Consider the following 18449-nt stretch of genomic DNA (forward strand, 5'->3'; position numbering starts at 1 on the left):
ACCAAATCATTCAGTGTCTGACTTTTTTGGTGTCCATGCCCATATTTTATGAAACAATTGCTCAGTGTCATATTTCACTATTGAATCTAACAAACCTGAATGCAAAACAAGTTGTATTATACACCGATCAGCCACAACATGAAAACCACCTTCCTGCGTAATGTTGTGTAGGTCACCCTCGTGCCGCCAAAACAGCTCTGACCCGTCGAGGCATGGACTCCACCTCTGAAGGTGTCCTCTGGTATATTTGGATTTCTGTATATATTTGTATCTACTGTATATTTGTATCTGATATTTTGTATCAACTGTAAATTTGTATCTGATTGTGTTACTTTGTTGTCTCTGACGCTGCAATAGTGCAAATTCCCCCCGGAGATCAATAAAGTACACTACTACTACTACTACTTATTACATTATTGGTTTTTATTACAGAAAAAAATTGAAGTGGACTACATTATTGGGAGTTATTACACTATTGGTAGTTTATTGCCTTATTAGTTGCTACAGGGCTATAAAAAGCTAAGATATTGTTAGATGGTGAATTATTTCCACATGATTTTAAAAACTCTCGACGGCTCAGAGCTGTTTTGGCGGCACGAGGGGGACCTACACAATATTAGACAGGTGGTTTTAATGTTGTGGCTGATGTAAGTTCCCAGTTGGCTTCCCTTCATTGATTTACTATTTATTTTGGCTGGTAACAGGCTGAACACTCCCAAAAATCTGTAGAGTGGCCAATCGCATTGCACGGAAGTTTTGATGTTCCTCCCATTTATTTCCACAAGCCTTATAGCTAATGCCAGTACCTGAACATTCTCTGCTAGAACTGTCTCTGAGAGAACAGAATGTGAGCAGGATGCTCCTGGATCTATGTGGTGGGAATGTGGGCGCGGTGTATTTGTGCCTATTGGTACACCCACCAAAGGGTGGCAGTCGTTCAGGTAGTTGGAAAACTACAGGAGAATAGTGATGCCTGGTCATACCAAACAACACTCAACAGCACAGACTTACAGGTGTAACAAAATACCGTACTCGTAATACTTTGTACTTCATATTTTTAATGTGTATGCATTAAACTGAGACATATGGCAGTACCCACAGCAAAGTTTACTTTGAACATTTCAGTAGGAATTATTCACCAATCTGGTACTGCGTTTAACTATTGGCATGCATTAACAATGAAAAGACAGAACTCCGAGAAGTCCGAAAACAACCATTCCCTGACTGCGAATCGAACCTACGCCGCGGCGCTCCTAACCACTAGACAACCAGGGACAGCATATGCTTAGAAGAATTGTCGTGTGGCCCCATCTAGTGGCTGACAAACACATAGACGGATGACGCGTGTATTAAAAAATTTCCGGTCCACCTTAAATTGGTTGCTCAATGCCATTGTATTCTTTCGCGGTCTTCCTTGCGCGTTTGCACAGGTTATAATGTGCTTCGAAACTGAGATGTGACTCAAAGGAGAAACTGAACAATGGTGATAATGTGATTTTTTAAATTTATGTTATTTATACTATAAATGTTTATTTATATATTTAATTTAGGCTACATTCGCTTTGTATGTATTTTACAGTCTGTAATATGGAAAGCTCAGATATCCACGGGCATTTTTTTCTCCCCAAATTCTAATTCACAATGTTGTATCACGTGTGTATGAGAGAACAGGAGCTAGATACATCTGAAGTGGTGTGGGTGGCATTTACACCAGCTACAGTGGCTCTTTAAGAATTGTGTTTAACACCTTGCACACATGTTGGGCCCTGAGGCTGACAGTTTTTTTTTTTTCTCCAGCGAAAATAAAAGCAGCCGTTTCAATGTTTCAAATGGTTCTTAGATTAGAACCCCCCTCTCCCCCCCCCCCCCCCCCCCCCCCCCACAAAAAACCCTTTAAAGATGGCCAAGGCAGGGGCAACACAACAATACATAAATATAGAAGGAATAAGCAGATGTACAAACGTAGTATCAACAATATTAACAATACAAAAACATTTTTTTGCAAAGGAAAATTTGGCATGTTTGCAAGACAATTACAGTTAATTTTTCTTTATACAACCCTCAAAGACTGTTTCATTCCACATCTTTATACTGAGTATAATGAGTAATACATGAGAAACACCCCAGAAATTGATACAACTGTATGTATGCAACCATCCTATTCCACCCACTCACCCCCACCCCCCCCCCCCCCCCCCACATGCACCACATGTCTCTCTCTCTCTCTTTCTTCCTGCACAACAATAGGGATTTTCAACCCAGCAGGCAACACTATTTGTTTGCATGTCATACATTAAAAAAAAAAAAAAAAATGTTTTCTCTTGTGGGGGCCAGGACCTTTAATAACTGGACATGCAAATTACTTAAGCTATGAATCACAGTCTTCTGTACAATGATAAACTTCAAGGCTGGACTTCATTTTATTATTTTTTTCTTCCTCAGTGGTAAGTGCTGATACCTTTTATGATGTATATTGTGTTTTTTATAATATGTGCCTGGGCATGGTTGGTGAAACAAAGGATAATGGCACATTTTAGTCATTAAATATTAATTAAATAGTCATTTTAATTGGGAAAAATATCCTTATTGTAAAAAACTCCAGGAACAAGCTTGGTATCTGAAATTGTCCTGAATTTCGAGTGGTTATGGTCCATATCATTCATGCGTACATTTTACCAAATGGTACTAATTTGTCTTGATTTCATTTTATTGGAAATACTGAAGGATTTATATTTTTCATAATTATCACCAGGAGATATTTTACAGTCACTTCTGCACTACTCTGCCCAAAACCTAGTTTTTTTTGTTTGTTTTGTGTTTTTTTATTCTTCTTCAAATAATGGAATATTATTCAATTTAATATTTTCTGCTTCATGGGTATATTCTCTGGTGCCTTACTCAGATGAGTGAATTTAATCAAGCTTAAACAGACTATTCAGTTAAAGGAAGCAGCATTTTTTAACAAGTTAGGACAGGATGGATTGTTTAATATGGCATTTTGATGTCAGAAACAAAAACATCAAATTGACCATTATGGATTTGAATGGTCCAATCAGAAGGAAGCACGGCCCCTTATCACCAATCAGAGGCAGTGCTCCCTTTCAACAATAGAATTCCACTCTATGCAAATATCAATCTACCGAAAACTGTATAAAACGAATTACCCACCAATACCTTTTTGAACTTTCTCGCTGAGTTGTTCCCGTAGCCGGCTGCGTAATAAATCTTCCTGTTTTTATTACAAACTTTTGATCTGCTTCTTCCTGGGATAACGGTCATTTTACTTGTTTTTGGTAACATATTGAATTACCAACACCAGCTACGTTTCAAGTAAATGTTGTGCATTACTTATTTTCAAAGTGGCTGTTCCTGTTCCTGTCCCTGCTCTACATAATAAAGACATTCATTTTGAATCCATGCCCATAACGTATGCCTGTAGAAGACTGAAACCATAATTACAGACGGTCTAAAAGCAGCACTTAAGAGCTTCAGTGTTTTATATCAGCCAATGCTTCATTTTATCTGAAGCCATGTTTAATTTAAGATTATAACTGATGCTTTCTGAATTTCCCAAATTCCAGGTCTGTGCTCAGTAGAGACTGAAGTGAAGACAGTGAGCAAGAAAGAGGGAGAGACCATCAGTCTACACTCTCATCTTACTGGAGAACAGACTAGCCCTCACATAATATGGTTATTTTATACTGGTAGTTCTAAAAAAATAATAGCTCAGCTGAACAGAGGAGAGTTTGCATCAAACTATAGCGAGAGATTTAGAGACAGGCTGCAGCTGGACAGACAGACTTGGTCTCTCGCCATCAGCAACCTCAACAGCAAAGACACTGGAGTTTACAGCATACAGACCATCACCAATGTAGAAATTACAGAGCTGAAGTTGAACTTAATAGTATACTGTGAGTGGACTATGTTTGAATTCTTTTTATCTTTATGAATTCATTTCAGATCTTTCCATGCTGCACTCAGGTTTTTATATTCTTATGTGTTTTTATATTTTTATATTCGTGATTTCATGCCTGCATGTAACTGTGTGCAACTGCATGTCTCTATATGTCCCTCCCACATTCTATGCAGGGTCAGGCTTGGAAGCTGGGCTTTACAGAAAGCAAGAAGAAGATTATTTTAGACAGTGGCATGTATCAAAATCAATTACCTCGAATTGTTACTCCAGACTCCTTCTACCTGCTTTAATGCACATTGTGGACTGTAGAATGGAATTCCAAATGGAATCCCACATTATGGAATCATATTTTCTGGCTTTGTAATGTTCTGTTTCTCTCCCCATGCCTCAGCTCCAGTGCCTAAACCTGTCATCACTCACATCACTCCAAGGTACTCAGTCAGACGCTCAGTGTCCAGTGCAGTGTGCAGAAAGAGCTGCTCAGTGCTGTGTTCTGTGAGGAATGAGAGAGAGGTCATCCTGTCCTGGCAGAAGGAGGGGGAGACATTATTGAACACCAGCAGTCCTGATCTCAACAGCACCCTGTCTCTCCCACTGGAGACAGAAGATTGCAGTGCTGCCTACACCTGTGTGGCTGAAAACCCAGTCAGTAACCAGACTGTCCTGCTCAACACTGAGGAGCTCTGTCCTCTGAGCCCAGGTATAGTGTCAGGAATCAGCACTCCATGTACTGAGGGCATGTAATGAGTGAGGACCTGGTATAGCACAACCTAGTATATTCAAGAAGGTTATTCCCAGCGAGAAATTGCAAAGAAGCTTAAGAATTCCTGGTTTAGTGTTCAGCAAACACTCAGAGCAGTCCAGTTGATGGACCATTGTAATCGGACAATTGCTGAGCTATTTCCTGGCCAGTTGTATGTTGTTGCATCATTAGTTCATGCACAAGAAAATAGAAAAAAAGGTTGAGTTGATTCTAAGTCTGGAATTTGCATTTGGATTGTTGCTGTTGTCTCTCAACATGAGGTCCAAAGACCTCTCAATGCCAATAAAGCAAGCTATGGTGGTTTTTTAAAATTGTGTTTCCTTTCATTTGACAGATTCAAGCAAAACAAGGAGTTACATATTACCTGCTGTGATGATATCAGTGGTGGTGATAGCAGTAATTGGAGCAGTAACAGGATTAGTTTTTTTCATTGTAAAACAGCTGAAGTATAAAAAACTGGATCACACAGGCAAGTATAAGTGAGACTGACATCTTCATTGGATTTTGGTATTACGGATTATAATTGTGTGATGTGTGTATGTGTGTGTGTGTGTGTGTCTGCGTATGTGTATAATTTAATGTGTTTGAATGGATAATCAGTGGAATTCCTTTTCTGTGATGATACAAACCAAGACAGTGAAAGTTTCACAGATGGGGAATTTTACAGCTCTCTGTAGAATAGTAGTGTTGTAATGTATTATAACATATTTGTATAGGACAGTGGTGAACAGCAGCATTGCCATATAAAACAGGGAGTTGCAGTGTTGGGTTTAAACGACAATGTTGCTTTTTGTTTGTTAAGGCAATTGGAACGTGGACAGAGTGCGTAATGAAGTACAGTATGCTAACATTTGCACAGAAATGCACTCAAAAAAGACACAACTCCTGGTAAGTTGTGGGTAATATTTGTCTCCCACACACACGCGCGCACACACGCTGTCATACACACATGCACTGGACGTCCGCTGAGAGATCGATGGCCTGAAGAAAACAAGTAAACAAAATGCCAAAATGGCTACAATTTAAATTTTTAATTAACATCTAATTTCTTGTCAATGTCTCAAATTAAAGGAGAAAACAGAATTAAATGTCATTTTTTTATGTGTGGGGAATACTCTTGTTTCAGTTTATTTCCATCGTACGCAGAGAAATGGGGCTATAATGTGGAATTCATTCTACACTGCTGGAGTACATGCTTAGAAGGGCTCGGATATTAGATGCAGAAGGACACACGTACTGAAATGTTTTTATTTTTAATATAAACTTAGTGGACACTACATTCTACTTCCTCTTAAAGCTGTGTTTTATATAACTGTGTGTTTATGTAACAGACAATCTTGTATTTCTTTTTTTTTGACAATCTTTGTCTTCCTTTCTGTGTGTTTACTGTTGTTTCCTGTGCCACAGGGAGGTGATACCGACAGACTGGAGTCAGAGACAAAAACCAAAATTGTGTATAAATTGTGTAAACAAGTGTGGAAATAACTGCACTGGTGCAACTAAAGATAGACTGGCTGTGTCAAAAGCCAGAGTCCTATGTCCCTTACCCCATAAATGCTCAATTTGGTTCAAATATGGCGGCTGAGAAGGCCATGACACATGGATAACATCAGTGTCATGCCGGGGGGGTGGGGGGGGGGGGGTCTTTTTTCATCTTGAATCCCCCCCCCCCACACACCGGGAATGAAGAAAATACTTTAGCATGGGCTGAAGATGCTCATTCAATAGCACTGAGTTACCATTAACAGTGAGCTTGCCTTTTAAGCATGAACCATGACAGGAATATCCATTCCTCTTCACAATGGAACTAACTTGTCTAAAACTTAGCTGTCGCTGCCTCCAGATGCTGCTTGCTACTATAATTTCTGATTTGTTCTTTGAGTCATGCACTTATGACTCTTCACTGTGTATGGTGGAATCTGTCATGAATGAAGGGAAATTTTATCAGTATTTCTGTGATCAATATTAAAATTATGTGTTCATCAATACGTGTCTTAATCGTCTGAACATATCTTGTGTTGGGCAGATCACAGGCCAGAGATATCCTGAAGGTCTTACTCGCTTATTATTTAAGCAAAATAATAAATGCCCTGATGTGAATGATATCGGTGACTTTGTCTGAATATGATGAAGTAATCCCATCCCAATCCAAGCCCTTTGCCTCCTCATGCATCCCAGTGCCTCAGTACTGAAGACTTAGACACAAACACCAGGCCAAGAGTTTGTGTCTAAGCACAAAAATGACAGAAAGCTGTTTAAGATTCCTGTTTCTTGTGAAAAGAGACACTGTTGTAATATAGTTAGGTGTATCATATAGGAAGATGTTCTCTTGTGGTTGGGGGGGAGGGGGTCTTGAAGCATACCACTTCATGCGAATCCCAGGTGGGCCAAAGCCAAACTATTAATATCCACCTGTTTATCACCCTCACCACAGCCCCTAATTGTTCTGGTTTCACACCTTCTGACTCTGTGTTTCCTGAGGGTTGATCATATGAAAAAGAATAAGATAATGTTGATATACACGACAGATGTTCAGAGCTATTCAGAAGCATACCCTGTCTTTCGGTTTGTGCTCAGCGTGGTAAACCGATATCTACACGCCCAGATGGTGGTATTCAGACTTTGTTTCATACTGTTTTGTCTGAGATGGTGAACGGCAAATAGTGTTTTGCCACAGGGCCCTACTTCTGCAGACCCACACTGACCCACTCTATTTCCTGTCCACTTTATGTGCCTATATACAGCACAACCTTATCAGTTGCTCTCATTTCTACACCTACTAATCATATGCTTTGTCAAACTCCCATCTACAGTACTTTAAAAATAGGACTGTAATAGTATTTTTGTTCAGCTAATGTCTGTGAACACAAAGGATGTGCGCAAAACACACACTGAAAACCCTGCTGAATAGCACCTTAGACTTTACCTTAGACCGTAGCTGAGAACGTTTAACTTTAGGCCAATTACTTAAAAATGTAGTAAACATTGGGCAGCATTACTGGAATACAGTTTGTTTAATTTGTGTGAGCTAACATAGCCAATATTATTTCATGTAATTTGACACAATTTTGATATCAATACTTTTAATTGCAGGCCTAGAATTTCTAAGTTTTAATTAATGACTTATACACAGTGTTTTGTATGGGTGAGCATTTTTGTACATTGAAAATGTGTTTTACTTCAGCTCAGTATGTGCATGACAAAACATCCATATATGTACTATAGGGTGTTTTATTTTACTGTTACAATTATTTCGCCCCTCTGTTACAGTTATACTGACCAGGCTGTATGAATGTAACATCGGACTGCTTGTACCTTGGTTTGAATTGTATCCGACACTATTAAAGTAATAATCTTGAAGATTTTCATTAAAATAAATGTCTTTTAAGTCACTATCTATCGCTGCATTGGGTAACACAATGGTGATTGAGCATATTTTTATATTAATTTATACTATTATTATTATCATAATTCATGATTAAAAAACTTGGTGTCTGTGGCGACATTCCCGGGAAAAAATCACAAGTGGCGCACAGTTAGTGACGCGTTTTTCATCACCCATCAGTGGTTGGTCTGCCAGAGAGGGTAGGCGGAACTAACGCAACAGGCTCGCTCTTCAACTCACTTGTGTGTGAGCGGCGTACTGTTTTTTCCGGTGTCTGCATGCGTTACAATAACAGAGAAAGGGGGAGTTGAGGGAGTTATGGAACCCTAAAAAGTTTTTGTGTAACATGAGAGATCATATTATTTGTTGATGTAGATTTCGTATTACATTTAATGACAATGTAACTTTACTAAATTACATAGCTATTTGCACAGCTAACACTAGCTACCGGATCATGTCAAGAAAGACAACATTAGTTTAGACAACGTTGCGCACAGTATCCATCTCTCATATCAGGTAACGTTGCGTTAACTAGCTGGCTAATGTAATTAACATAATCTAATGTCAGCTAACAATTAGAAAAAACGCTAGCTAACGCTACCGACCGGTACCGACCTCGCAAACCGTCTCTCGAATGCAATGCTACCTTGTTGCAACGTTGCAGTGTAGCTAACTTAAGGCCAGTTCAGATCAATGATTCGCAACGAGACTGGGTGCAACTTGCAAAATTCCAAGACGTCCACAACGTTCTAAAATTGCACTTGGCGATTTGACAAGGACGGTTTTTTAAAACCTCAGGGCAGGCAACAGCTCTGCTACTAGCCAGTTCACACCGCTGCAATTTTCTCTGCAACATTCTAAAACCGTTTTGCCTCATTGTGAATCATTGATCTGAACTGGCCTTAACGTTACCGTTATTTACATTGCCATCGAGTTCATCAATATATTATAATGGTGGGTGAGGTGAGTTCCCCTTCACTGTAAAGCACTTTGAGCATTTGGAAAAGTAATAATAATAATAATAATGATCGGAATAAAGCCGGGGTATGTGGAGCAGAGCCGGGTCTGATTTCTGAAGACGTCATGCAGGAGAAAACTAAATAAAAGAATACGGCAGTATGGATTAGCATTGTTATTATTTTATTACGCTTCCTCATATGTTCCTTCAGCCTTTATGCCCTTTTTGATGAAATCTCCTTTGTTTTTGTTTTATTATTCTTGTTCTGATTGCTAATTTGACACCCAGCTCAGCTTTATTCTCGAACAGTTTAGCTAGCAAAACCAGAAACACCAGGGGTAACATTTTGCAAGGCAGTTGTTTCAAAAATACCACACAACAATCATTCACGAAAAAGACTGCTTATTGTGCGTGAGATACATAATTGCACGAGCCACAGCGAATCCCGCAAATTCTTCTCTGCAGTGTAAAGATGTTCATACCGGGCAAAAAGTGGATAAAGAACATTTGCAGAAATTGATCATCACTAATTCTACCCCAGGTTTGCTACGGCATTTTAACCCGGCTCGGCAGTGTAAAGACATCTTGAGTTAGCCTAATGTTAGACAACGAATGAGTATGTACATAACGTTACTTTTATAACAACCGTTTTTCATTCAGTAAATAGTACGTGTTATAGTTAGCGTGCCAACTGACTGACGTCACACAGGCGACAATGGTTGGATCCGGTTGGATCTATGGGAAGTGAGGTCCAAAAACACACATGCAATTACCGCTTCTCGCCATTGGCACCGCTATAGAGAACGAAACTGAAATCTTCGAGATTGTCACTTATGTTATGAATGTAATTGAAATGGGTAATGACTACTGAAATATCAAAGCTGTTTGAATCATACAAAACTATATCGAGGTTATAGCTGAATATATGATCTAAACAATAAATGATGGATTTCATAGGCATTGATGTAGAGGAGTACATTCTTGATGCATGCAGATTGTATTAAAGAAGTGCAGAGGTTGGAGAGAAATGCTCCCTTACACCAGCTACAGCGGCCCTCCAACAATTGTGTTTAACACCTTGCACACATGTTGGGCCTTGAGGCTGGCAGGTTTTTTTTTTTTTTTTTTTTTCAGTGGTCATAAAGCCTTTCACAGGAAGCAGAGACAGTGGGGGTGGGCATGTCTAGGCAGGCATATGAGAGAGGTAACCTGGTTACCTATAATGTAGTCAAAATACAGATGGGAACATTGTTTAAACGTGAGCTACTGAACTGGAGGCAACTAGATGAACCTGTCTCATCCACTTAACTGAAATTTTGAACCTCGTTGTAAGCAGTGTAAGAATTGCTGCTTTGTCCTATTGAAACTGCTATATCTCTCAGCGGTCTCATGTTTCAAATGGTTTGTTGGTTAGCACACCAATCTCCTCTCCCCTTCTCTCTTTCTCTATCTCTCTCAAAATGGCTGAGATGGGAACAGCACAAAATACATTAAAAAAGGTGTAAAAGATTTTATACAACCTGGGGCTGGGGCTAATCTCAAAGAGTGTTTTATTCCATCTCTTGGAAGTGAGTAAAGGACAAAAAACAGCTGCACAAATTGATACTATAACTGTGTGTGTAGAACCCTCCAACATGCCCCCCCCCCCCCCCCCCCCCCACACACACACACACACATGCGCACATACACCCGCCCCCGTCTCTCTCTTTTTCTCGCTCTCTCTTTGTTCCCGTACAACGATGGGGATTTTCTGCCCAACTGGCAACTCTATTTGTTTGCAAGATATAAATTTTATATAAAATAATGTTTTCACTTGTGGGGGCCAGGACCTTTGATAACTGGACATGCAAATTACTTGAGATATGAATCAAAATCTCCTGTACAATGATAAACTTCAAGGCTGGACTTCATTTTATTCTTTTTTTCTTCCTCAGTGGTAAGTGCTTATACCTTTTATGATGTATATTGTGTTTTTCATAATATGTGCCTGGGCATGGCTGGTGAAACAAAGGATAACAGCACATTTTAGTCATTAAATATTAATTAAATAGTCATTCTAGTTGTGAAAAATATCCTTATTGTAAAAAACTCCAGGAACAAGCTTGGTATCTGAAATTGTCCTGATTTTCGAGTGGTTTACAGAAAGCTTTGCCACAAGATTGGTCCATATCATTCATGCGTACATTTTACCAAATGGTACTAATTTGTCTTGATTTCATTTTATTGGAAATACTGAAGGATCATTTATATACCTATTTTTCATAATTATCACCAGGAGATATGTTACAGTCACTTCTGCACTACTCTGCCCAAAACCTAGTTTTTTTGTTTGTTTTGTGTTTTTTTCTTCTTCTTCTTCTTCAAATAATGAATCATATTCCATTTAATATTTTCTGCTTCATGGGTATATTCTCTGGTGCATTACTCAGATCAGTGAATTTAAACAAGCTTAAACAGACTATTCAGTTAAAGGAAGCAGCATTCTTTAACAAGCTGAGACAGGATGGATTGTTTAATATGGCGGTTTGATGTCAGAAACAAAAATACAAGCCAACGTGTCTTTGCTTGTAGGACCAGAGTTGGCATGTTTGTTAGCTTTAGAGATATTTCTTTAGATAAATTTTGTTAATGCATTTTGTTAAATGTACTGTTTTACACATCTCAACATTCTGTAATATTCCTAGTTTTCATCAATAAGCACAGTAATATATCACTGTACCTTTATCTGTTTTTAAATACAAGATATTCCTACTATTCACAGTTCTCAAATGCCTTATTCTTCATTTTCAGTAACATTTTCTACTTTTTGCAGTAAATGCTAATACAGTCAAAAGTAGGTTTGTGTGTGACTACCAAATGTTAATCTGCATATTTTTGCATATACAATTTTACAGTGATGCCAGGGAAATTCACCTTAACCACCACCCATGGGTTGCACTCGGTGATGCACAGGCAACGTTTTGCACCTGAATGTGCACCACACATTAGCTGAGGTGGAGAGGAAGAGAACAAATTAGGCAATTAAACTGTGGGATGATTAGGAGAGGGCCAGGCTGGGAATTTAGCACGCACAACAGGGAACTCCCTACTCAGGTCATCAGCATCTTCTAATCCGAAATAAATCTCCTAGATCTCCAAAAGGCATATCCTACAGCACAGTGTTCCCATCACTGCACTGGGGAATTGGGGTTCATTTAGCTAAAGGGAAAATCACTGCTTCCAGCCAGAACATAGTTTTCTGGGGAGATCTCTCATCTAAGTACTTACCAAACCCACAGCTGTTAAGCTTCTGCCATTTAGCAGGAGGAGGATACATGGTGGTACAGCTGCTAATACTGCTGTATGGGAAAAAAGATACAATTTAAATCTTCATGGAAAAGAGTTCATTTCCAGGAACAGTAGTTGTCAGAAATATGTGAAACACAGTTACAAGCCACAGCTTGCCACCAATTAAGTTACGTCAATGAATATAAATGAAGTTCCTCTCCTAGTGTAATCAGTAACTTGCAACTTGATTATGATATGATCATATTTGCTACCATCTCTGTAACCTTTACAATACCTTAAATAGTGCAAAAATCAACAGTGTGAATAACCTGTATTAAGAATAATGCTCAATTAAATTTGAAATTAAACAAGCAGCAGAACACTTATGCAGTGTCTTAATATAATTGTTTACCAGCTTGGTTTCAAATAAACATTGTGCATGACTTATTTTTAAAGTGGCTGTTCCTGTTTCTGCTTTACATAATAAAGACCTCCCTTTTTGATTCCATGCCCATAACGTAGTCTGTCTAAAAGCAGTGCTTTAGAGCTTCAGTGTTTTATATGGACGGAGTGTAGCACAGTGGGTAAGGAGCTAGACTCGTAACCGAAAGGTCGTAGGTTCGATTCCCGGGTAAGGACACTGCCGTTGTACCCTTGAGCAAGGTACTTAACCTGCATTGCTTCAGTATATATCCAGCTGTATAAATGGATACTATGTAAAATAGTTGTGTAAGTCGCTCTGGATAAGAGCGTCTGCTAAATGCCTGTAATGAAATGTAATGTAATGTAATATATCAGCCAATGCTTTCATTTTATCTGCAGGCTGCTGCCATGTTTATTTTGAGATTATAACTGATGCTTTCTGCATTTCTCAAATTCCAGGTCTGCTCTCTTTAGAGCCTGAAGTGAAGACAGTGAGCAAGAAAGAGGGAGAGACCGTCAGTCTACACTCTCATCTTACTGGAGAACAGACTAGCCCTCAGATACTGTGGTCATTTTATACTGATAGTTCTAAAAACATAATAGCTCAGCTGATCAGTGGAGAGTTTGCATCAGACTATAGCAACACATTTGAAGACAGACTGCAGCTGGACAGACAGACTTGGTCTCTCAACATCAGCAACCTCAACAGCAAAGACACTGGAGTTTACAGCATACAGACCATTATCAATGGAAAAATTTCTGACCAGAACTTGAACTTAATAGTATACTGTGAGTGGACTTTTCATATGTTTGTATCTTTTATTAATATTCATGCATTCATTTCAGACCTTTCCATACTGCCCTCTTGTGATTTCATGCCTGCATGTATCTGTGTGTAACTGCATCTCTCTATATGTCCCTCCCACATTCTATGCAGGGTCAGGCTTGGAAGGTGGGCAGGGGAAAGTCAGAAAATTAATTCTGCAAATAATGAGATACATACTTTCACTCAGAAGAATGTAGCCTACTCGTTGTTATCTAGGCAATATACTGCACCCGTGAAAACTGTTTGAAATAATGCTAAATCATTCCAACAGAATATAAAGATAATTTTACAATTCATAAAGAAAGGAATTCCTTCATTCCTGTAAAAATATTCTAGTGCAGGTCTGCTTTCCCAGCAAAACATCGCAATCCATCCAATCCTAGCTAAATTCCCATTCCCAAATGACTGTACCGAGTAAATGAATGCAAATGCAAATTGTTATTATGAATTTATATTCCCAGCAAAACACATCTTCCAGGGAAGTAATGGGATCGAGTAGGTTCACACACAATCATGCACAGACAAGTGCTGTTGTGCTCTTTGGTGACGTGTTTTATCTGAATGGCTCCACTGGTAACTCAGCTGTGTAAATGGGTGAAAGAGTACTTCCAAAAATACAGGTAACTTAACAAAAAGCAACAAGCAGATTATTTCAGACAGTGGCATGTAATAAAATCAATTACCTCAGCTTGTTACTCCAGAGTCTTTCTACCTGCCTTAATAAACATTGTGGACTCTAGAATGGAATTCCAAATGGAATTCCACATTATGGAATCATATTTTCTGGCTTTGTAATGTTCTGTTTCTCTCCCCGTGCCACAGCTCCAGTGCCTAAACCTGTCATCACTCACATCACCCCGAGGCACTCAGTCAGACGCTCAGTGTCCAGTGCAGTGTGCAGAAAGAGCTGCTCAGTGCTGTGTTCTGTGAAGAATGAGAGAGAGGTCGTCCTATCCTGGCAGAGGGAGGGGGAGACACTATACAGCACCAGCAGCCCTGATCTCAACAGCACCCTGTCTCTCCCTCTGGAGACAGAAAACTGCAGTGCTGCCTACACCTGTGTGGCTGAAAACCCAGTCAGTAACCAGACTGTCCCACTCAACAGTGAGGAGCTCTGTCCTCTGAGCTCAGGTACAGAATCAGGGTTCAGTATTCCATGCTCATTGGGCCCCATTGAGGCCACTCAATTTCATTGAAATTAAATTGAGTGAAATCTTTTTTTTTTTAAACCCCAGGTAGCCTAATACTTTTAGCCTGTCTGGAATTTGCATTTGGAATGTAGCTCTGTCCTCTGAGCCCAGGTATAGTGTCAGGAATCAGTACTCCATGTACTGAGGGCATGTAATGAGTGAGGACCTGGTATAGCATAACCTAGCATATTTTTTGGCATGGCACAATCATATGTTTATACACAATTTGCTCTGAAATTTGAAGGTAGAGGGGTGCTGAAATTAAGTGAAATCTTCTCTATATTTTTTTTAACCACAGGTAGCCTAATAACTTTAGCTTGTAGTGCAAGTAAAATAGGCACTAAAGTTGCAAGAAATATGTCAATGAAGAAGGAGTTAAGCTTATATGTGTGGAGCCAAGTAAACATATTGGCAAGTGGCAAGAAGGTTATTCCCAGCGAGAAATTGCAAAGAAGATTAAGAATTCCTGGTTCAGTGTTCAGCAAGCACAGCTGATGGACCATTGTAATTGGACAATTGGCTGCTCAGTTGTTTCTTGGCCAGTTGTGTGTTGTTACAACATTAGTTCATACACAAGAAAATAGAAAACAAAGGTCTAGAGTTGATTCTAAGTCTGGAATTTGCTTTTGGATTGTTGCTGTTGTCTCTCAACGTGAGGACCAAAGACCTCTCAATGCCAATAAAGCAAGCTATGGTGGTTTTTAAAATTGTGTTTCCTTTCATTTTACAGATTCAAGCAAAACAAGGAATTACATATTACCGGCAGTGCTGATACCAGTGGTGGTGATAGCAGTAATTGGAGTAACTGGATTAGTTGTTTTCATTGTAAAACAGCTGAAGTATAAAAAACTGGATCACACAGGCAAGTATAAGTGAGACTGACATCTTCATTGGATTTTGGCATTACGGATTATAATTGTGTGATGTGTGTGTGTGTGTGTGTGAGTGTGTCTGCGTATGCGTATAATTTAATGTGTTTGAATGGATAATCAGTGGAATTCCTTTTCTGTGATGACACAAACCAAGACAGTGCAAGTCTCACAGATGGGGAATTTTACAGCTCTCTGTAGAATAGTAGTGTTGTAATGTATTATAACATATTTGTATAGGGCAGTGGTGAACAGCAGCATTGCCATATAAACCCGGGAGTTGCAGTGTTGGGTTTAAAAGATAATGTTGCTTTTTGTTTGTTAAGGTATTAGGAACGTGGACAGAGTGCGTAATGAAGTACAGTATGCTAACGTTTGCACAGAAATGCACTCAAAAAAGACACAACTCCTGGTAAGTTGTGGGTAATATTTGTCTCCCACACACACGCGCACACACACGCTGTCATACACACATGCACTGGACGTCCGCTGAGAGATCAATGACCTGAAGAAAACAAGTAAACAAAACGCCAAAATGGCTACCATTTTCATTTTTAATTAACATCTAATTTCTTGTCAATGTCTCAAATTAAAGGAGAAAACAGAATTAAATGTCATTTTTTTATGTGTGGGCATTACTCTCGTTTCATTTTATTTCCATCTTACACAGAGAAATGGGGCTATAATGTGGAATTTATTCTACACTGCTGGAGTACAGGCTGAGAAGGGCTCAGATATTAGATGCAGAAGGCCACACGTACTGAAATGTTTTTATTTTTAATATAAACTTAGTGGACACTACATTCTACTTCCTCTTAAAGCTGTGTTTTATATAACTGCATGTTTATTTTATTTTTTTTGACAATCTTTGTCTTCCTTTCTGTGTGTTTACTGTTGTTTCCTGTGCCACAGGGAGGTGATACCGACAGACTGGACTCAGAGACAAAAACCAAAATTGTGTATAAATTGTGAAATGGAAATAACTGCACTGGTGCAACTAAAGATAGACTGGCTGTCTCAAAAGCCAGAGTCCTATGTCCCTTACCCCATAAATGCTCAGTTTGGTTCAAATATGGTGGCTGCGAAGGCCATGACACATGGATAACATCAGTGTCATGCCGGGGGGGTGGGGGGGGTCTTTTTTCATCTTGAAACCCCCCCCCCCCCCACACACACACCGGGAATGAAGAAAATACTTTAGCATGGGCTGAAGATGCTCATTCAATAGCACTGAGTTACCATTAACAGTGAGTTTGCCTTCTAAGCATGAACCATGACAGGAATATCCATTCCTCTTCACAATGGAACTAACTTGTCTAAAACTTCCAGATGCTGCTTGCTACTATAATTTCTGATTTGTTCTTTGAATCATGCACTTGTATCCTCACTGTGTATGGTGGCATCTGTCATGAATGAAGGGAAATTTTATCAGTATTTCTGTGATTAATATTAAAATTATGTCTCCATCAATACGTGTCTTAATCGTCTGAACAGATCTTGTGTTGGGCAGATCACAGGCCAGAGATATCCTAAAGGTCTTACTCGCTTATTATTTAAGTAAAATAATAAATGCCCTGATGTGGATGATATCGGTGACTTTGTCTGAAGATGATGAAGTAATCCCATCCCAATCCAAGCCCTTTGCCTCTTCATGCATCCCAGTGCCTCAGTACTAAAGACTTAGACACAAACACCAGGCCAAGAGTTTGTGTCTAAGCACAAAAATGACAAAGCTGTTTAAGATTCCTGTTTCTTGTGACAAGAGACACTGTTGTAATATAGTTAGGCATATCATATGGGAAGATGTTCTCTTGTGGTTGGGGGGGAGGGGGTCTTGAAGCATACCACTTCATGCGAATCCCAGGTGGGCCAAAGCCTCAATAACTATTAATATCCACCTGTTTATCACCCTCACCACAGCCCCTAATTGTTCTGGTTTCACAGCTTCTGACTCTGTGTTTCCTGAGGGTTGGTCGTATGAAAAAGAATAAGATAATGTCGACAAACACAGACGATTTTCAGAGCTCTTCAGAAGCATACCTTGTCTTCGGTTTGTACTCAGCGTGGTAAACCGATATCTACACGCCCAGATGGTGGTATTCAGCCTTTGTTTCATACTATTTTGTCTGAGATGGTGAACGGCAAATAGTGTTTCGCCACAGTGCCCTACTTCTGCAGACCCACACTGACCCGCTCTATTTCCTGTCCACTTCATGTGCCTATATACAGCACAACCTCATCAGTTGCTCTGCACCTACAGTTGAGGCCAAAAGTTTACATACACCTAGGCTAAAGATATTCAAACTCAGTTTTTCACAACTCCGCACATTTCATGTTACCATACATTTCTTTTGGCAAGTCAATTAGGGTATCTACTTTGTACACACGAGAGGTAATTTTAAAACAATCAATTAGAGACAGATTGATTTCAGTTTTAATTCACTATATCAGAATTCCAGTGAGTCAAAAGTTTACATACACTTTGTTAATATTTGGTGGCATTGCCTTTTAATTGCTTAACTTGAATAAAATGTTTGGGGTAGCTTTCTACAAGCTTGTCACATTTTTGCCTATTCCTCCTGGCAGAACTGGGTTTGTGGGCCTCCTTGCTTGGACACGTGTTTCAGTTCAGTCCACAAATTTTCTATGGGATTCAGGTCAGGGCTTTGTGATGGCCACTCCAATACTTTCACTTTATTGTCTTTAAGCCATTTTTTTACAACTTTGGATGTATGCTTAGGATCATTGTCCTGCTGGAAGACCCAGTAGTGACCTAAATTTTAACTTTCTAGCTGATGTCTTGAGGTGTTGCTTCAGTATTTCTAGATAATCCTCCTTCCTCATGATGCTAT

General features: G+C 39.3%; 1 protein-coding gene across 1 annotated transcript in view; it reads left to right on the top strand.

Moving 5' to 3' along the window:
• Positions 1-2289: 2289 nt before the first annotated feature.
• The window catches only part of LOC118227506, a 32691-nt gene continuing 16531 nt past the window's right edge, over positions 2290-18449 (top strand). Inside the window, exons 1-11 of the mRNA XM_035418043.1 lie at positions 2290-2444; positions 3582-3911; positions 4308-4616; positions 5014-5148; positions 5482-5567; positions 6087-6144; positions 13172-13501; positions 14361-14669; positions 15459-15590; positions 15924-16009; positions 16510-16565. Of these exons, the coding sequence (XP_035273934.1) occupies positions 2393-2444; positions 3582-3911; positions 4308-4616; positions 5014-5148; positions 5482-5567; positions 6087-6144; positions 13172-13501; positions 14361-14669; positions 15459-15590; positions 15924-16009; positions 16510-16565 (1883 nt within the window). The 5' untranslated portion in view covers positions 2290-2392. The remainder of the gene's footprint in view (positions 2445-3581; positions 3912-4307; positions 4617-5013; positions 5149-5481; positions 5568-6086; positions 6145-13171; positions 13502-14360; positions 14670-15458; positions 15591-15923; positions 16010-16509; positions 16566-18449) is intronic.

This window comes from Anguilla anguilla, chromosome 5, assembly GCF_013347855.1.
Source record: "Anguilla anguilla isolate fAngAng1 chromosome 5, fAngAng1.pri, whole genome shotgun sequence".
Lineage (NCBI taxonomy): Eukaryota > Metazoa > Chordata > Actinopteri > Anguilliformes > Anguillidae > Anguilla > Anguilla anguilla.